The sequence below is a fragment of the Scylla paramamosain genome, chromosome 36 (assembly GCF_035594125.1).
Source record: "Scylla paramamosain isolate STU-SP2022 chromosome 36, ASM3559412v1, whole genome shotgun sequence".
Lineage (NCBI taxonomy): Eukaryota > Metazoa > Arthropoda > Malacostraca > Decapoda > Portunidae > Scylla > Scylla paramamosain.
Genome location: NC_087186.1, coordinates 3404045 through 3431895, shown reverse-complemented (window position 1 = coordinate 3431895; position 27851 = coordinate 3404045). Strand labels below are relative to the sequence as shown.

The following is a 27851-nucleotide window of genomic DNA, read 5'->3' as shown; positions in this document are numbered from 1 at the left end:
TTTGGATCGAAAATGAGGACAGAGAAAGTAGGAGAGAAAAGAAAGGGGGCTACTGTCAGTTGCCTCAGACACCTGAGTTTCAGTGAGGAAAAGATGAGGTTTAGAAGAGGAGAGGTAGTGTTCTACAGATTGAAATTTAGATCTTAGACTGCGAATTTTGCAGAAGTTAATGAAAAAAAAGTTGAGGGGGTTGTCAAGAAACTTAGGGTCGTTAACAGAAAGGCAGTCCAACCTGGGGACATTTATGGTCCCCTCCCCAGATGGGGACTCCGAGGCTGGTGTAGGAGTCGCCGTGATGATTTTGAAATTTTTTGAGTGAAGGATGTGTGTGTTATTAGGTGCTTGTAGTTTTGTGTGGAGGAAGAGAGTTGTCTTTAGAGGGCAGGCTGTGACTGCTTCCCTTGTGTTGTGAGACACAAAGAGGGCAGTAATGTCACAGCTGGGTTTAATGATAAGTTCACAGCACCCCCTGAACAGTGCTTTAGACCTCACTGGGAGTAATTATCGTCTTGGCAGGTGTCTACTGCCTACTCCTTGTTTAAATGATTTCATAGAACCCCATCAATGTACTGTATAATATGCCAATAATAATAAAATTTTTTCATGGGAATAGATTAATCATTTTCTCTTTATTTCTTACGGGAAAAATTTGTTTGGTATGCATCCTGTTTGGTACGAGTTCAAGGATCTGGAATGGATTAAAGATATATACCAAGATACCACTGTACTGATTTTGGCACAGGCAGATATATGCCCATTTCTATATACAACACTAAACTCTATGTCAAAGTGCTGGCCTCCAGTACAAGTATATTGTGTTGTTATTGTGACGTCCTTCCAAATGTTCTGCCAAATATTTATTCTTCCACTTCACTCACACACACACAGTAAATGGAAACTAAATGTAAGCAACAATGCAAAAATTGTTGGAAACTAAAACAGCTGAAGACATTTACTATACAGTGGAACTTTGGCTACCAAATGCCTCCCCTTTTTGAACAAATCAGTTTTCAGGCAAAATTTTGAACTCCTATTTGCTTCTGCTGCCGAACCATAATTCAGCTCTCAAACAAAGTTATTTGATTTCAAATACTAAAAAACAAAGCAAAAGCAGTTGTTTGTTACTAAATTATAGTTTCTATTAATATTTCCTTCATTTTTCTGTATTTGGAGGATAGACACTGTGGGTAAGACAGTAATTCAATCTCTGAAATAAGTTAAAAGTGATTCTGTTGAAGAGCCTAGATATAAACAAATAGTTTTTGGCACTAAGGAGTAATCCTGAATGATTGAGAATACTGGTTAACTCTTGCGTTAGAGAGGTGGACAGAATAGGGGTGAGAGAAAGAAGAAAGTCTTGTGCAGCGAGGCTGCGGGAGGAGGGGAGGCATGCAGTTAGCAAGATCAGAAGAGCAGTTAGCAAGAAAATAGCGGTAGAAGACAGCTAGATATGCAACATTGCAGTGGTGAGCGAGAGGCTGAAGAGTCAGTTAGAGGAGAGGAGTTCATGAGACGAAAAGCTTTTGATTCCACCCTGTCTAGAAGAGCAGTATGAGTGGAACCCCCCCAAACATGTGAAGCATACTCCATACATGGACAGATAAGGCCCTTGTACAGAGTTAGCAGCTGGGGGGTTGAGAAAAACTGGCGGAGACATCTTGAAGTGTTTTGACATTTTCTGTTAATGAAGGAGTTTTTGGCTAGTTGGAGAACAGACTTGGCATGGTTCCGGGCAGAAATATAAAGTGCATGAGATTCTGGTGATGGAAGGCTTAAGTATCATGTATAGCACGAGAACAAGCTGTGTTAAACCAAGGTTTAGAAGGTTTAGGACGAGAAAAAGGGTGAGGAATGTACGCCTCCATGCCAGACACTATCACCTCTGTTTATGTGCTCAGCACACAAAGACGGGTCTCTGACATGGAAGCAGTAGTCATTCCAAGGAAAATCAGCAAAATACCTCCTCAGGTCCCCCCAACTAGCAGAGGCAAAACACCAGTGGCACCTTTGCTTAGGGGGATCCTGAGGAGGGATTGGAGCGACAGGACAAGTTAAAGATATGAGATTGTGATCGGAGGAGCCCAACGGAGAAGAAAGGGTGGCAGCATAAGGAGAGGGATTAGAGGTCAGGAAAAGGTCAAGAATGTTGGGCGTATCTCCAAGACTGTCAGGAATACAAGTAGGGTGTTGCAGCAATTGCTCTAGGTCATGGAGGATAGCAAAGTTGTAGACTAGTTCACCAGGATGGTCAGTGAAGGGAGAGGAAAGCCAAAGCTGGTGGTGAACATTGAAGTCTCCAAGAATGGAGCTCTCTCCAAAAGGGAAGAGGGTCAGAATGTGCTCCACTTTGGAAGTTAATTAGTCAAAAAATTTCTTATACATTCATCCCTCTCTCTGGTAAACTCTGGAACTCCCTGCCTGATTCTGTATTTCCACCTTCCTATGACTTGAATTCCTTCAAGAGGGAGGTCTCAAGACACTTATTCATCAATTTTTGACCACTGCTTTGACTCTTTTATGGGACTGGCATTTCAATGGGCATATTTTTTTATTGTATTTTTGTTGGCCTTGGCCAGTGTCCTTCCTACATAAAAAAAAAATTTATATATATATATATATATATATATATATATATATATATATATATATATATATATATATATATATATATATATATAGACTGAATTTTTTCAGCCAGTTGTTCACTACATTATTTTAATATCCAGTTTAATACTCCATCTGGACCAGATGCTTTATTTACATCAAGTTCTTCCATCATCTTAAGTATTTCCTCATAACTGACTGGGACTGTACTTAGTATATTCCTCACCAACTTATCCCTTCCAGCATCAAACTCCCCTTCCACAGTAAATACTGATTTGAAACTATTGTTCATAACCTCTACCATGTCCTGTACATCCTCATAGGTTTTTCCTTCAACTTTCTATCTTGATACTCCTTTTTTCTTCATCTTCCCCTTAATATGTCTGAAGAACAGTTTGGGTTCATTTATACACTTATCTATTATATCTCTTTCATAGTTTCTTCTCTCCATTCTTATTATCTCAACATTTTTTCTAGCATCAATATATTCCTCCCATCTGCTCTCACTTTTCCTCTTCTTCCATATATTCCAAGCATTTAGCTTCCAATTTCTAGCCTCTTTGCATTATGTATTGAACCATTCTTTACCCTTTCTACATCTTGCTCCTCCTCTGGGTACAATTTTCTCCACAGCAGAATTATATATCCTTATAAATTTATCCCATTTTTCCTGAACTTTTTCTGCATCTTCAAAGTCTTTCCAGTCCACAGCAACAAAGTATTTAAATTCCATCAACACATGATCACTTTTACCTAGAGGGCTATCATAGTGTATAGTTTCAATAATTTCCATGTCCTTGGTAAACACTTAATCAAGTCTTGATGGGTTATCTCTTCCATTAAATCTGGTATCACAGTCAACCCACTGAGTCATTAAGTTTTCCACCACCCAGTTTAATGGTCTATTACTCCATGAGTTCTCACTTCCAGTAGCTGCCAGTGTCTCCCAATTTATCTCCTTACAGTTAAAATCACCAACAATAACTATATCACTACTTTCCATCACTATCTTTTCAAGACCTTTTAACACATCTACCAACATCTCTTTGTACTCTTTTCACCAAGTATTGGTCATAGGTGGCACATACACTCCTACATAATTCATTCTTCCATTTCCACTTCTAATCATCACTTGTAGAATTTCAGACTTGTCTTCACTTTTTATTACCATCTCCACTTTAACACACTTTTTAGTCAGAATGATCACTCCACTTCCTCCCTTGTCACTTTAATTTTTCATCCATAAATCATATCTGTCATCAGTGTCAGGAGTTCCCTATTCATTTTTCCATTTTGTCTCACATAATACAGCAACATCTGATGTGGTTCTGTTTAATAACTCATTTAATTCCATCTTTGTTGACATTAATCCATTTACGTTAGTATAACATACTTTACTTACTGTTTGATGTACCATTTCTTTATTCTCATATCTCTTACCCTCCAGAAAAACCTCTTCTCCTCTGTTCATTGTTCGTTTTTTTTGTTTAGCCTCATTTACCAGCTTCTTTTGCTTCAACCTTTCACTCTCATCCATATCATTGTTTATCCATACATTCTTATATTCTTCATCTCCAGACAACCTCCTAGACCCATTATTTACCTCTTCTGCTTGTACCTGTATTGCAAACCTTATTCTTATGGGTCTCATTTTTTCTTCTTCATATTTCCAAATTCTGTGGAACTCTTTCACTTGCTTTACTACCTGACTGTCTTCACCCATCACTTTCTTCAGTAACTTATTCAGCAGGTTCTTTTCCTTTTCCTCTCTTTGAATTCTGCTTACTATTTTCTCTTCCTTTAAACCAAATACAATCACTTGTTTATATTTTCTACTGTTAGTTAGTTAGTTAGTGTCTCTCACTAACTTTTTCTCTTCTTTAATAACATTTGCCACTTTCTGTTTCAGGTTTTGTTTCTCATTTTCTTGTTGTTCCATTATTTTCTTTAGTGATTCTTCTTCAAATTTACGTTCATTTAACCACTTATTTTGCCTCATTTCCACGTCCTTAACACTTGCCTTCATTTCCTTATTTCCTTTCTGAACAGTTTCTACTTTTCCTTTATTTGTTTCTTGAAAAGTAATTTTCCACCTTTAACTTCACATTTTTATTTTTCATCTCAGTGAACTTTGCTGTAACAGTCACCAACTCCTTACCTGTCTCCTTCTGGTGTGCCTCCAATGTCTTTAATCTCTCCAATTACTTGTCCGTCATTTCTTCCATGTATAAAATTTTTCTACACTGCAGTCTATAATTTAGTTCTCTTTCTTCTCCAGTAAAACTTTCAAGTGAATCTTTCTTTTGGAGTGCTGCTCTTTGCCATGTTTGTCCAAAATGTAAACAAACCAAACTAAACTTTCCTAGAGATGGGATAACTAACTATACTCATGGTACGGTTTCTCCCCCTCCTATTTACCACCTAGGTATTCCTGTGTCTTCATAACATATCTTGTTCAACCATGAGGGATTTGTGTTATTCCTTCCTTCTATATGCAGAGCATTAGAAAACATGTCCTGTCAGCTCCACCACTGCTGTGTGTGTGTGTGTGTGTGTGTGTGTGTGTGTGTGTGTGTGTGTGTGTATATGTTGCTAATTGATTATGGGAGAGTGTGAGGGAGGTTGACACCTCACTTGACTGGATCAAAGTCAGTGTGATAGAATTATGACCACATTAACACTATACTCTTTTTATTCTCAGAAGAACAAGTAGGCATTGGCCATTTCTTGTTAGCCACTCTGCTACATCACACAATTTCTCTTAGATATATTAGTTCTTTTTATTTTTTCATTGAAATTTAAGTATTAAGTATTGACTATTTTAACTCATCAAACCATTCAGTGCTATGAATGGTTCAGATTTTAAGGTAAATAGTCTTGGTTTTACATAAATATCACAACATTTGACAAGACAGCTTTGTGGTATTGTCATGTAGGTTAAGTACCTGGGGTGCTTATCGCTAGGGTCAGGTGACTCAGGTCAGAGAGAGGGATGGTTCAGCCTCTCAGGGGGACATTCACATGATGGAAGCAACTCCCAAGCACTCATGTGTTATTCACAGCCGGGAGGAAGAACTCATTTGCAACATGAGTAAGTATTTTTTAGAAGAGGAGGCCAATAGAGGTCCTGTTATTGCAACCTTCAGAGCAATAGCTCAAACAGCCAAGGCCAGTAATGTGAGTTAAATGACAGTGTAATGAATCTGCTCTGCCCTCAATCGAAATTACACAACAAATAAATTATAGAAAAATTATTCACACAATACGAGTATCATACAATGCTAAGAGAGAGAGAGAGAGAGAGAGAGAGAGAGAGAGAGAGAGAGAGAGAGAGAGAGAGAGAGAGAGAGAGAGAGGAAGTAGGATGGTTGCCTCTCCTTTCCACCAAGGTGTTAAAGCAATAACTGGTCCTGTAGAGACATGGCAAAGCAGCTCATGAGGAATTCCCCTACTTGGCCAGCGCCTAAACATTCCAGCAATAAACATGGTTTCAGCCTAGGTGCTTGTTTGTGGACTGTGTTGTGTGTGAGGTCAGTGGGTAAACTTTGAAACTCCAGGCCTGCATCTGTATTTCCATCTTCCTATGAAGTGAACTCTTTCAAGAAAGAGGTATCAAGATACTTATCCTGTAATTTCTGGCTTCTGCTTTCAACTCTGTTCAGGGACCTGCACTTTTGTGGGGCCTTTTTAAATTTTTTTTAGCTGGTGCCCCTTCTATATAAAAAGAATAATAACATAAATAAATAAAAAAAAAAATAAGGCAGCAGGGGTACTGGCCAAGACAATCACTTTAAAGATAATACTATATATTTATTCATATTGTAAATGACTAAACTTATACAATAATAATAGTATTAATGATGTATTAATGTTGTTATTATAATAATAATGATAATAATAATAATAATAATAATAATAATAATAATAATAATAATAATAATAATAATAAGTATTATTATTAGTAGTAGTAGTAATAGTAGTAGTAGTATTAGTAGTATTAGTAGTAGTAGTAGTAGTAGTAGCCCTTTTCAACAGTCGTTGTAGTATCATTATTATTATTATAGATGAAACACAAGTTGTACAGAAAAAGGGGTGCTACTTTGTCTTGTTATCTACAGGGAAAATATATCTAAAACTGTACTTTGGCTTGTTATCTACAAAGAAAAAGTATCTACACTTGAACAAAATTTTTTATTTTGGAATGATATATAGCATAGAGAAAATGTAAATTAAAATATTAAACATTTTTCTTTTATTCATATTCTAGGGATGAACAGCATGTACAGTGCATTTAATAAAAATGCTAAATAAAGATCAGGAGCTTCTTTTCTCATCATCTGCTAACAAAAGTAGTCTTGGTGAGATTGAAGTGCTCTTTGATTGATGCCTCACATTGTTTTCAGTATGAATTTTCGCATCAAGGTAGGATCTTTCAGTTCCTTGAGTATGAGCTCCGATGTTAGAATCGGCATAATATTGCTTATGATGTACGGAAAAATTATGAAATTTGAGTTGGTTTAAGTTAGAGTAAGCTGGCCAGTCGACAGAATGGATTATTGATCCTTTAGTGACTTCTCTCTGAATAATTGGGTGAAGTGTCTTACGGTCTCTTCTTTGAACTTCAACTGTAGAACAGACATTCCACTTATGCTTCAGACTCTAACCAGACATTTTCTCTTGAAACTAAGACAAGTGTTTTTCCTTGTTCTTGGTAAGTACAACTTTTCTTGTTGTGGATCACAATATAAAGTGTAAATTGCATACAAAAGATTCATAGCATATAGATCACAATATAAAGTGTAGATCACATACCAAAGAAGATTCATGACAGGTAGATAACAAGCCAAAGTAGCAGCCAGAAAATATGTGTGTGTGTGTATGTGTGTGTGTGTGTGTGTGTTGTCTGTGTGTGGAGACTGACATTTCACACCTTTGATCAAGGTAGGTTTACATCAGGGATATGTATTCTGACTGAATAAATAAGGAGGAGCAGGTCTCTCTCTCTCTCTCTCTCTCTCTCTCTCTCTCTCTCTCTCTCTCTCTCTCTCTCTCTCTCTCTCTCTCTCTCTCTCTCTCTCTCTCTCTCTCTCTCTCTATCTCTCTCTCTCTCTCTCTCTCTCTCTCTCTCTCTGCTCATTTTCCCATAAAATGTGGTGATTTAATACTGTAACATCATTCCATTACCAATATAGCACTCTCAAGGGTAACTGATTTTTTTCATTAGGTAGATGATAGAGGTTGCTGCCCTAGATTTATGTGGTTGACCAGTATACAAGGTATACCATAAATTACTAGTTCCCTAACCCAAAATCAGGGACTGACCTTATAATTGAGATTGAACTATGCTTGGGGAATTATGGTAAATCCTGAATATCTTTTTGTCTTAATACTTGCTTTGAACAGAAATAGAGAGCCTGTATTTGCATTATGGAGTTAGTATTAGGTCATGAATAATTCATCTTAGAAAGCTAGAAAATATATACAGACTTCTTTTATAGTGTCCTGTGCAGAGATGAATTTGACACAGCACCACCTCTTGTGGAAACTGAGATCTTGCCTCGCCAGCCTCTCCTCACTGTTGAGGTTAGTACTTCTTTCTGGACATGTGAAATAAGTGGAAAAGGTGCACTTCATGTTGGTTTATTTTGAAATGTGGTTGTGGTACCTGTCATTCTTTTCAGGTTAGCTACGACACTACTGCGCTTGTGTGGGAGTGGCTGCCTGTCAAAATTCACCTCACTAATACTGAAGCCAGCAATGGTATCAGATATTACCATAAACTTTGGTCTGCACAGCTCCTCCCATTCAAATTTAGAACATGCCAGTATGTATTTTATTATTTGTAACCTCTCTCTCTCTCTCTCTCTCTCTCTCTCTCTCTCTCTCTCTCTCTCTCTCTCTCTCTCTCTCTCTCTCTCTCTCTCTCTCTCTCTCTCTCCTCTCTCTCTCTCTCTCTCTCTCTCTCTCTCTCTCTCTCTCTCTATGATTTGGCCATTTCTTGTACTGTGTAGGAACGGGATCCAACTTATGAAAAGGCATCTTCATTAATCTTTATGCAGTTGATTTTGGATTTGGAGATATTATTGTGGCTAATTTCTTTTTTTATGTGGTTTTATTTCACTGTATTATACTAATTCTTTTATTAAGGAAAATTTGCTCCAGTGTAAAAGAAAGAAATACGAAAGGACCCTCTGGTAGTGAGGAACAGATGAAAACAGAAGATGGTAGGATGTTTGTTAGGCATGATGAAATGGGAAGGAGATAGGGGGAGTATTTTGAGAAACTGCTGAACATAGAGGAGGAAAGAGAGCCTGTGATTGGAGCATTTGAAGAATGAAGTGTGAATCAGTTGCTTTTTGCAGATGATGCAACATTGTTGGCAGATACAAAGAACTTAACTAGGCTGGTAGAGGCATTTGGATGGGTGTGTAGGAGAAGGAAACTGATGGTTAATGTAGGAAAGAGTAAGATAATGAGGTGCACCTGAGAGGCAGGTGGTAGGATGAATGTAAGACTGAATGATGAGGAACTGGAGGAGGTAGACTGTTTCAAATATCTTGCATCTACAGTAGCAGTGGATGGAGGAGTAAAGACAGAGCTGGAGTGAAAGAAGCAAGAAAAATGTTAGGAGATTATGAAATGGATCATTTAAGAGTAAGGCATCTGGAATGAATGTAAAAAGGATATTGTATGAAGGGATTACAGTGCTTACTGCCCTGTATGGTACTAAGACTTAAAGTATGGGAGTAGTAGACAAGGAGAGTTATGTGAGTGAATGTGAATGTGAAAGTTGTGTGTTTTGTCTTAGTTAGTCACCTTTTTTTTTTTTTTTTGAGACAGCCTTGGTATATGTATGTATGTATGCATGTTGATACAGTAAACCCTCTCTAAACTTGTGAAGTCTGTGGCAAAATATAAGTTACAGGAATGTCATTTTTCTTGATACAATAATCCATTTTTCCTCCATAACTTCACTGCAAGTTATTATGGCATTGAGTGTCATCATATATCAGGCAGGACACAGCTGATTTAACCACTTCACTATGGATGGGTAAAACATGCACTTAGTGCCATATCTGGGATTGCTGCATGTGCCAAAATTTGCAGCTCATACACTAAATACAACTATATTAATAAATTGTTTTAGGTCTCTCTCTCTCTCTCTCTCTCTCTCTCTCTCTCTCTCTCTCTCTCTCTCTCTCTCTCTCTCTCTCTCTCTCTCTCTCTCTCTCTCTCTCTCTCTCTCTCTCTCTCTCTCTCTCTCTCTCTCTCTCTCTCTCTCTCTCTCTAGTGGAGGAAACAAGGAATACAGTGAAAGTGGTGATAGGAAAGAGGAAAGTGATGGGGAAGGGGAGATAAGGAGGAAGATAGTGGGTGATATGTGACCTTGAACCAAGAGGTGGTGGCAGAGACCATATGTACAGGGCTCGTCATGGCATTATGCTGCCCCTTCCCAACACATAGACACCATAAAAGAACACAAAATATATTTCTGCATACTTACTGAGGTTTTAAATCTTGGTGTTGCCTCCTTTATGTTTAATCACATATTCAGCCTTGTAGGAAGACTCACAAATTCTTGGGGGTTTGGGGAGGTAAATCATTCCATGCCTCGTGTAGAGCAGCCTCCAGCTGTGGGATACAACTGACATCCTTGCCCATTAAACATCTTTATTATCAACCAGAAGATCTCAATATGATTTAGGTCCAGAGAATTGCCTGATCTGTTGTCAGAGAACCTCACTTCACAGTCCTTAAGCCACTGAACTGCAGATTTGGTGGTATGACACAGTACACTGTTCTGCATAAAAACAATAATCCCACACTGGTCAGACTCCTTAGGTTAATTGTCACACAGTAACTCAAGGTAATTATACTAGTTTTTGGGAACCACAATGAGTTCACCAACACTGAGCACTGAAACACCCCAAACCATTAGCAAGTCTAGGCATTTTGTGGTCCCACAGGTGTACCGTGAGTCTAGGGTCCAGTACGCATGACCCCCATGGTTACAGTGAAGGTTTCTTCATCCCCCCCAAAGTACTTCATACCGCTGCTGAAGAGTCCAGTGAAGATATTTCCTTGCAAAATCCAGCCTATGTTTCTTTTGTATCTTGGATAAAATTTGTGGTGACACTGTAGTCCACTTCTGACACATGTCTGTTAACAGTTTGTGTAGACATGTCTGAGAGAAGATGTGGGGGTTCTTTTCTTTCAACTCTCTAGCTCTTATCTTAGATGTACTAACTATTTGCTTAATCTAATGATGTAAACCAGGTTTTCTATCTTGTAAGCTAAGAGCAGATATACAAGTACAAATATTTTCTGAAGGAGATATAGTGATGGTGAAAGGTAATGTAACACTGGTACCTCTGTACAGCAGGCTGAGCCACAGAGCTGTGTCAAACAGAACAAAGGGATTCAATGTTATTTGAATTAAATACATTCCAGCAAAGCCTGGACAATTCAAACCAGCTCATATTATGAAAAGTTGTTTAAATATTCAAACTGGACCTGAAATAGGTAAAATTATCCAAAGTTTTAAGTTTACAGTCTTTACCAAAATTTAAGACACAGGAAAGCACATCAGTCAAGTAAATGAAAAAACATAAGAAACTTATATGCTATTCTTTTATCTTACCTTTTATTTGTTCTGACATTTTGTACTTTGTTGAGTCCTTTTCAGTATATACACTCCTGAAGTTAGGAACACTGTTTGCTAGTGTCTGCAGTAAGTCATGTAGTATGTTTGCCCACAAGAGAAATACAGCTATCTCAAGGTTAGCCACAGTTGAGATGTCCATTTCACTTAATTCTTGTTTCATATGTGACCACAGATTTTCTATCGGGTTCAGATCAGGACTACTGCTTGAACAGTCTTGAAAAAAATGGAGCCACACAGCCTTTTCTTAACTTCATGAGCATTGTGGCAGTGAGGTGCTCTGCCCTACATGAACACATCTGCTGCATGTTTTTTAAAAGAACTGGGCAGAAAGTCATACAAAAATTCCAGGTACAGTAAATTCTTCATTTATGTCAGGAATATGTTCCTAAAGACACTTAAATAGAAAACATATAAATAGATTATAATTTTTCCATACAGAATAATGGGGGTGAGGTTCTAGACAGCAGTTTCTAATAATAGTATTTTGTGAACATTATGAGTACCATAGTACAATAGAAACTCAAGTTTTCACTCTCCGTCATTATCCTCTTACCGTTTTTATGGAGGGTAGCTGGCAGGTAAACAGACTTTTCCATACACTGTTGTCTTTCCTCCTGCTCTCCTGCCACCTCACACACCTCATAAACAAATACCTGAGAAATTTTTAGGTGATTTCTAGATATTTGCTTAAATGAAGATGATTTAGGCAAAAGTTAGAAATTGTTCAGAAATTACTTTGGCCATGTGTTTAAGAGGATGACGATATAAAATTATGTTATGTAAGTATCAGAGACAATGAGAAGCAAAATTCTTGATTGGATGTGAAAGCACACACATATACAAAAAAAAAAAAAAAATCACCAAGTGTGTTTTTCTATGCGGCCAGCTACTCCCACCATCTTACTACCCTCCGCAACCCCCTCCGACCACCATCTTGTGCACCAGGCCACTTGACATTTTGTCAGGTGGCCTGTCCCACATCTCCCTCATATCTTTTCTACATTTAAACCACATTTTCTGTCAACTTTTTTTCGTCAACTCTTATCTCTGTCAACTTTTGCCTCCTTCCATTGTCTTTTTCTGTCTGTTTCATCAAATGGAATGATTGTTTTCACAGAGGAGGGTTATTGTCAACTTTTGCTGTCAAACTAAAATTCATAATTATAATATAACCTTATTGCTTTTGAAAAACTTTAATTAAATACATTTTAAATAAAGAAAATATGAAATCACTTAATTTCAAATGTTGTTGCATTTAACAGTGCCTCACATGATTTGATAGACGTTTACACTTTTGTGATAGCGTCTGTAAAGGGGTTGTCATACCCAAAATTTGGTAAATAGAGATTCATTATATCAAGGGTTTACTGTACATATTAGTTTTTTCTGTGCATATTAGTTTTGTCTCTTTTCATTTTACAGCATACTGTATTTTTTTTTAATTAAAATATTAAGTACTATATGTATAATAATTATTTATTGTGTTAAAGTGAATTTTAAATGGGTGTGTTCGAATTACATAAAAACATAAAAAATAAGGGAAGCTGCAAGAAGCCATCATCCTTACATGTGGCAGTCCCTGTACGAAATATACCTACCTATCATCCCCATCCATAAATCCATCTAATCTTCTCTTAAAGCTCCCTAATGTCTTAGTACTAACAACTTCATTACTGAGTCTCTTTCATTCATCTACCTCTCTATTACTATCCCTTTTTAAACCTAAATTTTTCAAGCTTGAACCTGTTATTTCTTGTTCTACCCTGGTTACTGATCGTAAGAATTTTGCTTATGTTCCCCTTGTTATTACACTTATACTGCTTAAAGACTTCTATCAGGTCCCCTCTTAACCAACATCTCTCTAAAGAATGTAATTTTAACAGCTTCAGTCTCATCTTGTAAGGAATACTCCTCATCCCCTGTATCCATTTAGTCATTCTCCTTTGTACTGATTCTAGTAGACCTATATCCTTCCTGTAATATGGGGACCAGAACTGCACAGCATAATCTAAATAAGGTCTGACCAGCACCAAATATAAATTTAATATTACTTTGAGCTTTCTACTTTTAACACTCCTAAAACTTAATCCTAATACCCTATTTGCTCTGTTTCTGGCCTCTATGCATTACTTTCTTAGACAAAGTTCAGAGCTAACTATAACTCCTAAATCTTTTTGTACCCTGAACCTACCAGAGCTTCATTGTTTATTGTGTACCTATTGTACACAATAAACCTATGCTAAGTACTTTGCATTTGTTGATATTAAACTGCATTTGTCATCTGTCTGCCTCTTCGTTCATCTTATCTAAATCTACCTATAAGGCGATGGCATCCAATTCTGACCTAATTAAACCTATCTTTGTGTCATCCGCAAATTTATTAACGTCACTACTAATTCCACTATTCAAGTCATTGATATTGAAAACAACAATGGCCCTAATATTGATCCCTGTGGTACCCCACTAATTACATGACTCAACTTAGAGCCATTTATTGCAACTCTCTGTCCCCTGTCACTTGGCCATGACTTATCCAGCCTAATACCTTCCCATCTATCCCATGCACCCTAACCTTTCTCAGAAGCCTCTGATGGGCTACCTTGCCAAACACTTTACTAAAGTCCAGATATAGGATGTCATAACTATCACCATAATCTGCTGCCTTGTACACTTTACTGTAAAACTTTGCAAGATTGTCAGGCAAGATTTCCCCTTCATGAAGTCAAGCTGTGACTGATTTATCAAGTTATGTTTTTTCTAAATGCTTCCTAATGTTCTTTGCCATTATTGACTCCATTATTTTACCTACAATAGAAGTTAAGCTGACAGGTCTATAATTAGACATTAAGGTTTTATCTCCTTTCTTAAAGATGGGTACTACATTAGCCTGCCTCCACATTACCGGTAGCTCATCTGACTCAAGTGATTTCCTAAAGATGGAAACAAACGGTTCACTAATAACCTCTTTCCATTCCTTAATCCCTTCAGCACGATGACGCAGTATACACGTCATTTCATCTCTAGTAGCATATCTGAGTGACACGCACACTGCGTCATGGTCATTTGAGCTGTGTGTGTTTCATTTCTTCTTGGATATAGTACGAGGTCTTTCAGAATGTTGGCCGGATATGATACAGTGTTTTACGTTCCTCCCAATATTATTCTAATGTCAGAATATGAGGGAATTTCACACACTCATAGTGGATCTTAGCAGACGGTTTCTACCACTGGTAATCAAATATTCTTGGTTTATACCATGAAATAACAAATAAAGTGAGGGAGAATATGATACTTGTGAGTGTCACCCATTGAGTTGCCAGTACATACTTACTCGCATCTTTGGTCACATATCATGTCGTCCTGCCCCTCCCTTCCCTGCTCCTCTCATCTGTTTCTGCTTTTCTTTTTTTTCTTTTCTCTGTTATCTTGAAATGAGAGAGAGAGAGAGAGAGAGAGAGAGAGAGAGAGAGAGAGAGAGAGAGAGAGAGAGAGAGAGAGAGAGAGAGCGTGTGTGTGTGTGTGTGTGTGTTTCATGTGAAACTATCATCTGTGGAGATATTGAAACATCTCTATTTCACTGTATGAAATTGTTCTGCTATGATGAACATTATTTATATACCTCTTTCTCAACCAGTCCCTCCCTATATCTCTGTTGTCTCCCCTTCATCCTCTGTTATCTAGTATCTTGCTCTTTTCTCTCCCCCCTCACGAGCATTCACAAGAAAAGTGTTGGGATGGTTGGTGGGAAAGAGTGTGACAAAGCAATATGTTTGGCAGCAGTCGTATTTTGCTTTTGTTCTATTATTATAGTACTGGTACATATTTCTGTCTGTTATTACTTCACTTATTGCCAAAATACTATAGTATAATTTATCGGATAACAACATCTACACACATTCTCTCTCTCTCTCTCTCTCTCTCTCTCTCTCTCTCTCTCTCTCTCTCTCTCTCTCTCTCTCTCTCTCTCTCTCTCTCTCTCTCTCTCTCTCTCTCTCTCTCTCTCTCTCTCTCTCTCTCTCTCTCTCTCTCTCTCTCTCTCTCTCTCTCTCTCTCTCTCAGCTGGTACAGTAATTTCTCACACATACTTACATACTTTATCAATCAGAGGAGGAAGCCTCCACCCTCTGATGAAGACTAGTGAGTAAAATATAAATTGCAATTTATTTTAGACTGAATATTGGTGTGTAAGGCACAATGGAATCATTTCAGATATTCTGATACGTAGTATGTTATGATTATGGTTAGTTTTGTGAATATCAATGGTGGAGTTTTAAAGTTTGCTGCAGGCGTGGAAATCCCAGATATGATGTGTGACGCACATTTTCACTTGCCGTACAGAAGTGGTTAAGTACTCTGGGATATATTTCATCTGGTGCTGGTGTCTTGAACTTTTTTAGCCTCTCTATCTCCTGTTCCACTATCTCCTTAGTTATGGTAATTTCTGTCAGTTTCTCATTTTCATCTGCTCTAAATATATGCTTACCATTCAGCATATCCTTCATGTTTTCCTGGATGAAGACAGTTAAAAAACACTCATTCAGAATTTTACTAATATCCTCCCCAGAACTAACCAGCTCTCCATTTGCTGCCTTTAATGGACCTATTGTTTCCTCATTCTTCATCCTATATACCTGATAAAATCCCTTGGGATCTGTCTTCACCTGGCTGGCTACCTTTAATTCATAGTTGCTTTTAGCTTTCTTCATTAACCTCCTGACTTTTATAACTAATTCATTGTATTGTAGCCTTAAAACCTCTTCCCTTGCCTTTAATCTCTTATATATACTTCTCTTCTGCCCTATATAATGTTTTAACCTAACAGTCATCCATTTAGGGTAATTTTTCGGTGATCTTATTGCTCTATATGGGATGTTTGCTAACTGTCCTGTATGCAGTTTATGTACGAAGTATTTATACAACTCTTCTACATTTACTTCCCCTAATCCTCTCATCTTGGCCCCTTCCATCCTCTCCACTCCCTCATCTATTCACCTCAACTTCACCTCTCCTATCTCACCATGTCCTGATCCTCCAACATACTCGCACATATCTTCCCCTCTCCCTCCTCCGACCCTTCTGGACACTTCTTCCTCCTCTTGCGCTAGGCCCTCACACCTCACCTCACCTCCCTCATCCTGCCTTATCTCTCTCAACTCCGTCCTGGACCTTACTTCCCCTTCTTCTGCTGCCAATCAACTCCTTTGAGGTACCTTTTTAATCCCTCAAAATCTGCTCTCATAAAGTCAGGTATTTTACTAGTGCTTTTGCTTCTAAAAGTTTCTTCCCATTTTAATTTGTACCTGATTTCTCAATGTTCACTGTTACCTAGCTGTCCTTCACCCTCTACCTGCATGACTGCCTCCTTAGTTAGTTAGAATTAAATCTAGAATATTGTTCCCCCCTGTGGCTTCTATGATTACCTATTTAAAAAAAATTATCCTGAATTACCTTAAGAAATTCCTCTATTTCCCTGTTACCCACTATCAGACTCCAGTCAATATTCCTAAAATTAAAATCTACTACACATACCTGACTGTACCTGCCTGCTCTATTAATTTCATGCCATAGTGAGATGTTAATTTCCTTTGTACTGTTTGGTGGCCTGTACACTACTCCCAGTACTACTGACTGTGATCCTTCTTTAATATCTACCCATATTGACTCTGTTTTGCTATCTGTTTTAATTCTGCTATTAATACAACATTGTAATGTGTCCCTAACATACAGCGCAATGCTTCTTCCTCTCCTATTTTCCCTGTCTTTATAGAATAATATATAACCATCTATTTTAACCTCTGGATTAAATACTTTCCCTGACATATCATACCAAGTTTCTGTTAAAGCAATGATATCAAAATTCTCTACACATGCGATTCTTCTAAGCAAATATATTTTATTCAAAATACTTCTACAATTCGTGTACTAAACACTTAAGCTATTCCTCACCTTTGCTGAGCTAGTTACTTTCTAGATTGATCTAATTTGTCCTTTATTTCATCCTCCCAAGTCCTTCCTTGCTCCTGACTAATGAAAAAAGTGCTGGAGTGCAGTTACCTCCCGCTTGAGTGTTCTGGCCAAAACCCAAACACCCTGATGTAATAAATGCACTCCATCCCTGGCATACAAGGTATCCCTACCATAGAAGAGGTCCCATCCAATACTCTTACAATGATTCACGAGCATGCGATTCATTGTAATAACCCTGGACAGCCACTCAGCACCAACTCCCCTCCTTGGCAAAACACCACATACCACAAGGACCCCTCTCTTGTCCCAAATCCTATCCAAAGCCCGCCTAAACATCCTGAACAGCTCCTCACTCCTGACCTTACCAAGGTCATTCCCTCCCTCCCTGAGAAAAAACAATGGGCTTGGTTCCATCATTTTCCAAGCATGCATCTAGCTTATCAGCTACCTTCCCCATCCCAGCCCCTGGAAACACACCCTCGACCTACGCTTTCTATTTCAGGCACAAAACACACTAAGTACCTAACCTGATTATCACCTAGCACAAGCACTCTACCTTGGGACATGGTAACTGCATCTTCTCTCTCTTCCTTGTCTCCTCCCTCTATATTCCGTCACTCCTTCCAGCATACTGAAGGCGTTCTTCGTCTCCATGTGAGGCGCCTTGAGGACCTTCAGCCTCTTGGCATCCCGTGCACACAACCGACCACTGCTCCTCTGTTGCCTTACTAGGTAAAGTGACAGTGGGGCACAACCCTCCCACAGGTGCTGAGATCCTCTCACAGAACTTGACCTGTAGATCTGAGATCCTCTCACGAAACTCAGCCTGCACCTCTGAGATCCTTCGATGGAACTCAGCCTCCACCTCTGAGACCTTCACAATGAAGGACTCAAGAACAGTAGAACTAACACAACCAGGCGACTCAGCACCTCGAGGCACCATGTCTACACTAGCCAGCTATATTGTCAGGTCACTGCTCACTAAACACATCCATTTGCTAGAAACTCTGACCTGAGATTGGAGGATGGATTGTGCTTGAATTAGGAGACAAAATTTCTTCGCCAACCCTGTTCGAATTGGGAGTTGTTCAAATTGAAGCATCTTTGAATCATGAAGTCTGATTTACTAAATTTGAAGATGAAGTAGTAGTGCGGTTGGAGGATTACTCGTATAATGAAAAAAAACTTGTCCGATAAAAGTAAAGTTACAGACCCAAGCCAAAACTGAAGACATGCTGGCAAGAATGGCTAGGCTAAAAGATAAGAAGCACACATAAATGAGGAGGAAAGGAAAAAATTAAAACAACTTAAAAACGGTGCAAAATAAAGAAATTGGGCTAGTACTGAAGAAAATTTTTTTGGGAGAGTTTTGGACTGCGGGATAAGAAAATTATAAATAACCAAGAAACAAAAGGGAAACAACATTGCAACCTGGTAAATGAGTCATGTATATCAATATAGATGGAATAATAGCAAGAAAGCTGGAATTAATGAATTACAGTAATGAACAAAAACCTGTAGACATCTACTTCACAGAAACAGAATTAATCACAGAAGACCATATGGTGATAAGTAAGAATTATACACAATGGAGAAAAGACAGAATCAGTAAGAGAGGTGGAGGAGTGATTATAATGATAAGAAATGGAGTAAAAATAAAAGTGGGATTACATGGGTCAATTCTTCCTTCTGGTTAGCTCCAGCCACCCAGAACTGCTGGCAGGTTTCAGCTGAAAGTATTCACATGGTCGAGAGCAGCCACTGGCTCATTGCATCAAAATATAAACAATCAAGATGGAGTCCTCTGACAAGCTGGCTGCTGTAGCTATGATTTAGCTGTGCAAGAAGCAATCTGCTTCACAGAAACAGAATTAACCACAAAAGACCATATATATATATATATATATATATATATATATATATATATATATATATATATATATATATATATATATATATATATATATATATATATATATTGACTTGATCTTGATCTTGTCTCTGTGTGTGGAAAGATAGATGAGTGAGGAAGATTGACAATGTGTGAAGGACACTAAAAGTGAGAGAGAGAGAGAGAGAGAGAGAGAGAGAGAGAGAGAGAGAGAGAGAGAGAGAGAGAGAGAGAGAGAGAGAGAGAGAGAGAGAAGTTAAGCTTGAATGAGATAAATGGAAATTAAGCATGAGTCATTGTAAAGAAGAAAATGTGAGTTAAATTATGAAAATAAGTGAAAGATTAAGTGTGAGTGAGGGGATGGAAGTAAGTGCTAATTAAAGTGAGAATGAGTGAAAGTCATTGTGAGTGAGAGAGAATGGAAGTGTGAGTAAGTGAGAAAGTTAGCAAAAGATGGTGTGAGAATGAGTGTGTAAGAACAATTCTGAGGATTGATAATGGAATGAGATTGACTGAGAACAAGAATGGAATTATGTGAGAGAGTGAGGAGAAGAGAGCAAGGTATCACTCCCTTGTCCCTTTATCTATGACAGATAAGGGGAGGAGAGGTGACAGGGAGGAAGAGAATAAAGCAACAGGGTAGGAAGACAGTTCATAACAAGGGAAGGAAAGTATTTGGGGCAAGGTATTGGAGGAAGGGTGAAGGAGGAGGATGAGAGTATGGGCAGAATGTAGAGAGAGTAAATATAAACAGAAGGGGCAAGGAGGGAGTGAAGAATTACAGGGAGAGAAAGGAAGTATTGGATAATAACTATTCCCTTTTCCTTTCCCCTATTCCTCTTTTTCTTCTTTCACCCACTCCCTTCCCACTACTACTCCCTCCATTTCTTTACCACCCTTATGCCCTTTCTCCAGTTACATCTACTTATACATTCTTACAATATATTACACATTTTCCCCCTTCTTTCATTGTATCTTTCTTTTTTTTTCCCCTCTTCTCTTCGTCTCTCCTCCCTGGAGCTTTGTATTTACCTAGTTGTATTGTGCTCAGTCCAAGCTAAAGCTCATTTATCCAGTCTCCATACCTGCAGTTATCCAATATTTCTTTAAATTTGCTCACACTAGCAGCTGTAACCACCTCCTCACTTAAACTGTTCCAGAGATCAATGCTTTAGTACAGAAAACTATATTTCTTGATGTCACTGAGACATTTACTCAATCTTTTTTTTGTATATCCTCTTGTATATATTGTTCCCTCATTTATATGCATTTACATATATTTGAAACACCTATTATGTTTCAAATATATGTAAATGATATGACAGAAGATCTAAATAGTTTTATAAACCTATTTGTTGATTATGCAAAAAAATAATGAAAATAATAAAGGATGAAAATGACTGCAAAGAGTTACAAAAGGATATTAACAAGATACATGCATGGAGCCAAAGATGGAAACTAGAATCTAACACCAGAAAATGCTAATGTGTTGGAAATGAGTAAAAGTAATAAGAGACTTTCATGGAATTACAAAATGGGAGGAGAAATAATAATGAAAAATATTGAAGAAAAAGATTTGGGAGTAATGATTCAAGACACATCATCACCTGAAAGACACATAAACAGTATATTTGGCTCTACATGTTAATGTCGTGTGGATAGCAGTGAAGATGGTACCAGAATTGAAAGACTTAAGCTATGGAGAAAGATTTGAAGAGATGGGCTTACCAACACTACAAGAGAGAAGAGAAAGAGGAGACCTGATAACAATGTACAAATTTGTAAACAATGTAGAAAGAATAGACAGAAATGACTTGGCACCACTGATGGAGGAGGGAGAGAGACAGATGAAGGGGCATGGGAAGAAAATAAAGAAGAGCAGATGTTCAAGCGACATCAAGAAATGCAGCTTCCTGTATAGAACTATTGAAATCTGGAATGATTTGAAGGAAGAGGTGGTAATGGCAAACAGTGTATACATGCTTAAAGAGAAATTGGATAAATATAGTAATGGAGACAGGACAAAATGAGCTTTGGCTCCTGCCCTGTACAATACACACACACACACACACACACACACACACACACACACACACACACACACACACACACACACACACACACACACACACATAAATGCACACACACACATGCAGGCACACACACACACACACACACACACACACACACACACACACACACACACACACACACACACACACATTGATGTGTGTTCATATCACAGTTACAGCCACATCCATAACCATTCCCTAAGAATGAATTATTATTGCTTGTAAACCTTTAGATCTCAATGGGATGAGGACTAATGCAAGTTGTGCAGCTTAGCCTGCTCTCTCCATACCAAGATGTGATGGGGGTTGTATATTCACATTGCACCATAATAGATCTATCTTCTTTCAGTAGTTGGAAGTTCCTTAGTATTACAATTTTGTCTCCTTGTCTTAAATTTATGACGTATGTATTATTACAAGTTGTGAATATTACTAAGGAAATTTAATTTTTCATCATTGCAGCACAAGTTTGTTCTGCATCTGGTTTACAGAGTGACAAACTAGGATCCCAAGTAACAGGATTTACGTGTGGCAATCTGGGTATTGGAGAGGCAACATTTTTAGTCTTCTATGTAAAGTCTCTCACTTCATCAGAAAGAGCATATACCCTAAAGGTAAGAAAACGTTAATCTATTTGTCTGTCTATATTTGTCAGTAAATATATGCAATAATCTCTTGATTATCTAGCATTCTGTTATACATAGTGTAACGTTATCCAGTACCAAAAACTTAGCCATATTAAAAAAAATACTGGGGTCCTTGGATTATGCTGAAGTTCCTAAGCTGTGATGTAAACCAAATTTCAGCAGAAGGAACCAGGTAATGCTATTCAGCACGAGCCTTAAAACATTTAAACCATCCCTTACTAGCCAACAACTCTTCACTTTCACTCCTTTCTCCCTTTTCATCCCTTTTCATATTTCAAGGCTTCAAACAATCTTTTAGCATTCTCCTGAATTGGGGCATATGCAGTGGTCTGGAAAACTGCCAAATTCACCAGCTGACTTAATTTCACACAAAAAAATTGATATGTTAGAAAAAAATCTTTACATCATTTGTGTATTATTAAACTAATTATTATTAAACTAATTAATTAAGCATAGAGGAAGAAATGTTGCAAGATGAGCTAAATAAAGTAAACATACATTATCTCGGATTTGGGATGTATCATCACCTTGGGACAGATACTATTTTTTCCTCTGTGTAAGTTTACTTTATCCATTTGAGTTATACAATTAACATGCAAAATTTATAAATCCTGGTACATATGAAAAACAACCATGTCTTGATGTCAAATCTTAGCAGGACACTGGGGAAGATTGTCTGGTGACATTGTATCTCCCAACGTCTTCTCTGAATTGCTGTTTGTCTATTTACAGCATGTGTCCCAATGTCTTCCCAGAGTTGCTGGTTTCTTCTTCGGAAATGTAGAAAAATATTTATAACTTGCCCACAGTAAATAAATGAAATGGATCTTAAATATTTGGCAACTACCAGTTAGATCATACCTGGCAGTTATGACTGACGTCTTGATGTTATTCCTTACATCCAGTCACCAAAACAACCCTACTTTTTAAGGATCCTCAAAATTAACCTGGAAATCCTGGTGAAATATTGTTCTCCCAGCTATTTCCAGGAGTTGTAGGTCTATCCTAAGTACTTATCTGTGGGTTTTGTAGGTAGTGGTGGTAGTGAGGAGTGGCTCAGTCGGAGGGTTGCTGGTCATGGAGCTTACCTCATATTTCACACTACATGTTTCATCTTGATATTTACACTGTGTACAATCAAAATGGTGTAGTTTCAAACTCTCATTAGATTAAGGCAGCAGTAGCTGGAAATTTTGGTCAGATTGGTCTAGACAATTTGGTGGACGCAAAACAAGTGCCTGCCCGCGTGGAGCTCTTTGACCAAGTCACCAAACATACTTGCAATGTGATATACAAATTTAAGTTTTATTTTTACCACTTCTCTGTAGGTAATCATAGCCTGGAAATTCTTAATCAAATTATAATTATTTCATCCCCATTAATTAATGTATGTGGTATCTCAACCCAAAATTTTGTTGGTATACATACATAACAAATCACCTAAATCTATAATTACCATGTCCCCCAACCCCCTAAAGGTTAAGGGGGTGCTCACTCAATATGGATAGACGAATGGCATGTTTTGAAATGTGCAGTAATGTATTCATTATCATTCAAGAATCATCTTCAGGGTATTTATTTCCTGCTGACAGGTTTAATGTCCATTTAAATGTCCTATGGCATAAGGCAAGATGGGACGTGGTGTCAGAAAAGACCCTATAAACCTGTGTTACATGGTTTATTTTCACCTGAATGTGATACCAAGGGTTACAGTCATATTCCTCCTTGAAGTATAATGATATAGGCCTTGTATGGTGGTATCTGGCAAGAAGTGGCTTGTCCTGCCAGGCTGCTATGTGACTGTTTGTTAGTAGCTTCTATCCCTTCAGTGAGAGTGGTTTTGTAGCTCCTTGCTTCCAGCCTTCTTTCCCATATTGGTCCTTTGTCTTTGGGATTTGTACTGAGCAGACATGTCAACCCAGAGCTCTCCTCTTTACCTACATACACACACCCAAGAAATGGATTTTGTCTGTGCTCCAAACTCTTATATCAACTCAAGAGTGCCCTGGAGATCTTCATGAAGCAGACAACTAATAAGTTGCATGAATTTCAAGGTATGATAAATGAACTCCTTAGAAGCTTGGAGTTCACTCACAGGGAGATGGCTGACGTACAACACCGAGTAAAACACCTAGAAAATGACAAAAAGACAAAAGAAAATTTAATTAAGACTGTCTGATGATCTTCAAGGAAGTGAGAAAATGATTAAGGATTTAGAGGGATGCTACAACTATCAAGAAGATTACAGTTGCCATAACAACAGAAGTAATAGGCTTGGAGGAATGCCTGGATGAAACCTGGAAACAATCTGCCATTCATGTCTAAGCTGTTCAAGAAGCTTCTGCTGCCCAACATTGAGCTGCAACAGGTTCACTGAATTGGTCAGTGATGTGACAATCAACACCAGCCAATAATAGCTTGCTTTATGAAGTACAGTGATTATGAAGCTGTTTTTCAGAATGCAGCAAAACTACAAGTAACAAGAATTTTTATAAATGAAAACCTGTGTCCAGGTTTGCAGGAGATTAGAAAAGCTAAAATGCCTTTACTAAAGCAAGTCAAAAGTGAAGGCATAATAATGTATTTCAACCACACCAAGCTTGTTATAAAGGAAAGACTGCTAGCAAGAATTGGAGTCATTAGTGGTGGTGGTGATTCTTGATGTTGTGGCGGTGGCAACACTGCTGATGGTTCAACTGCTTTAGTTGGATGTGGGCAGAGTAGTGATCCTGGAGCTGATGGGCACCTTGTCATTCCTGGAGGAGCTGTCATTGATGATAGTTCTACTGCTGGTGATCAGACTTGTGGTGGTGGTGACACAGCCAGCATTGACTCAGCTGGCGCTGATGGAGCGACAGCCATCACTGTTACTTCTGGTGGTGATGTTGCTACTGTGCCAAATGGTAGTGTGTGTGTTTCTGCCAGCAAGAAATGCATTTCGCAGCCCATTATCAGAGGATCCAAGAGATAAGTAAGCTGGTGCTTTCTCAGACTTTTATTTGTTTTTTTTTTATTTATACAATCTTTTTTTATTTGTAATGTTCAGTGACTCATTAATTTCCTTTGAATAATATTAATGATTCATATCATGTTAGATTAATGACTGATGACTGTTCTTTAAACATTGTAAATTAAATGGTGTTTAACCCTCTTCAGTATGATGACAACATTTTCTGATTATAATTTAGTTAATATTATTCCCAATGAAACTGAGTGTAACTACCACTTTACAGATTCTAATGTGAAATTGCGGTACTGATACTAACCTCAATTTGTTGTCATTTGATGTAAGCTGTGTTCCACTTCATCTTAATTCATTATTTGACCAGTATGTAGATATGTTGGGTACTAAATTTGATGTTATTGGACTATGGGAAACAAGACTAAATGATGCTATTTCTGGTCTTTAAAAGAGAAGTGATTACACAGTGTACTTGAAAAATAAGAGCACCTCTGGAGGCAGTGTAGCTATTTATTTGTGCAGCAGCTTTCATGGATATTTATGTGAAAACATTATTCTGCAATCAGACCATATTGAATCCTTATTTCTAACATTAATGACTTGGTCACTCAAGAATATTTTGGCATATTTAACAGAGGTTATTATTCCTTGCTATACTATGGGTGATTTCAATGTAAATTTATTGTGACAGTCTTAATTATGTACAAAATTTTGGTAACCTATTTTATAGCAATTACTTTTCTGTCACCATACTTAAGCCAATCTGTGTCACCAGGAGTTCTGCTACTTTAATGGATCACATCTGGATCAATAATTTATACAATCTTTAGACAAATGGCATATTGTATTATTCTTTGACAGATCATTTCCAAGTCTTTAACTCCTTTCATATTAAGAGCAATAAAGCTTGCAGTCATACTATAATAGTCAAGAGACACTTCCCTGAGGCATCAGTAAATAAATTTAAAGATGATCTCAGTGGTTACAGGTGGGATTCAGATGTAAGTGATCTTACTGTTGATGAGGACTACAACAAATAGCTATATGAACAATTTACAGCATCTTTATAACAGCAATTTTTTCCCTAAAAGAATTGGTGATTAATCCCTAAAGGATGGGGTTGGGGGGGTGTAACTTGATTGAACTTTAAGGACTGCAGGTTGAGCTCAAAATATGTAAAATAGCCTGTTTTCGCATGCTTGTTACTCTTAATCTACAATGAACGAATGAAGGACAACAGTATTCACCCCACAATCAACTCCTCCTCTTTTGAGTGGCCCCATCAGGAAGTCTGTAAGTGCCATAGTTATGGAGATATCACGAGTTGAATGAGGTGGTGTCAGTATACGCTGAGCATGGCTCAGCCTGTGCGGCCAATTGGCTCATCCTGGTTGTGGCTTGAGGGTAAAGAAAACGGGAGCTCTGTGATTTTCCATACACCCCATACCTGGGCATTTTCCCTGCCCCCACACATTACAGTGGCTGATAGTGTGATTAGTTGACCATACCAGACTGGTTATACCCTGCAGTGGAGGTAAGGAAATGCAGGAGGGGCAAGCGAGCTGAATCAGACATGCTGGAATCACATTCCTGGGAAATGGTGATGACAGAGGCTAGCTGTAGATTGACAATCCTTGCTGTCTGCTGTATGACCAGTGTAGTCATAGTCCAGGCTTAGCAAATCAGGTGGAAAATAGCATAATTTGGCTTTATTTTAGCAAAGGCATCAATCGATGTCTCTGGTCCTTTAGGGGTTAAAGAGAAACGTGTAGGTAAATCTTACATAACTCCAGCTATTAGAAATTCAATTAAAGAAAAAAATAGTCTCCAGAATTGGTAAGTGAGATGGCTCCTTACATTTGGCAATCATTTTAAGAGACATCACATGTTAACTTCAGTGGGGAGTTTTCGGAACTAATCCACCAGATGTTGTCACTACAGCATATACCCTAGTGACATGAGCTAAAATATTGTTATTGTAAATCCCATGTGCATATAGATGCATAGAACATTGACCATTATGAAACTTTCAAAATTCTGCATCAACTTTTAAATATCTTGTATGGATAATTTTGAGAGAGGTTGGTCAAAACTGAAATATTTTCATAATTATTTAGTAATAATGTCCAATATTTTAAATATGGCATTTTACAAGTCTAAAATCTATTGATTTGGACAATGAAAAAGATAAAAAGTAAGATTGTACTATATGGTATGACATAACATACTCAGTAACATCATGATATATGGATATAGTTATTTTCGTGAAGGACTTTAGCATCTCTTTCGGGAAGCAAGTGACATGGCAAAGTAATCAAACACCAAAATAAACATCTCTCAGGCCTGCTGTGGCATAACAGGAGAGGAATACAGGAAGCCACAGGTTTGTGGAGTAATGACATGGACACTGCAACAGTAATTAACTGGTTGTCCAACTATGTGTTTGTTAATTTCAACTAAGGTGGGCTAGTCAGATGTTTGTTTTGGTTAAATATACAACATTACTCTTGCCAGGACACTTATGTTGCCTATTTTCATTTTCAATCAAAGATGTTTCCATATACAAGGAAGGTGATCTTTGTAATCTGGAGCTTTAAGTGGAACAGACATGTCTTCATTTTTACTGTCATCTGCATTAATATGCTTCTGATCAATGGTGTACTTGTTTGGAAATCTCGAGATGACTAAATAAATCTAAATGCTAATTCACTAAAAAACCAACTTAGATACTTTTGTGAGTGAATACTGTTTGCTTTTACTAGTGTTAATAGCAAATATACTATCTAGCAAATCTAGCAAATATACTATCTAGCAAAAGTGTAGCAAATATACTATCTAAACTCATTGCATCTTTATATATATATATATATATATATATATATATATATATATATATATATATATATATATATATATATATATATATATATATATATATATATATATATATATATGGAATGACACTGTAGGTATATTCTATGTTCGAGAATGGGACATGTCTGGTGCTGCTGCCTGGTGACACTCACTAGTTTACGAAACTCCC

The 27851-nt window shown here is 37.7% G+C and overlaps 1 protein-coding gene across 4 annotated transcripts in view; it reads left to right on the top strand.

Annotated features, from left to right (window-relative positions):
* LOC135090829 (trafficking protein particle complex subunit 11-like) overlaps positions 1-27851 on the top strand; it is a 193274-nt gene that overhangs the window by 134835 nt on the left and 30588 nt on the right. For 2 of the 4 annotated variants that reach the window (XM_063987916.1, XM_063987919.1), the window contains 3 exons: positions 8103-8187; positions 8286-8428; positions 21662-21813. In XM_063987916.1, coding sequence (XP_063843986.1) covers positions 8103-8187; positions 8286-8428; positions 21662-21695 — 262 coding nt within the window. In that variant the 3' untranslated portion in view covers positions 21696-21813. Of the gene's footprint in view, positions 1-8102; positions 8188-8285; positions 8429-11459; positions 11618-21661; positions 21814-22578; positions 25647-27851 lie in introns of those variants that run through there. The other 2 variants (XM_063987917.1, XM_063987918.1) reach the window with 2 other exon arrangements.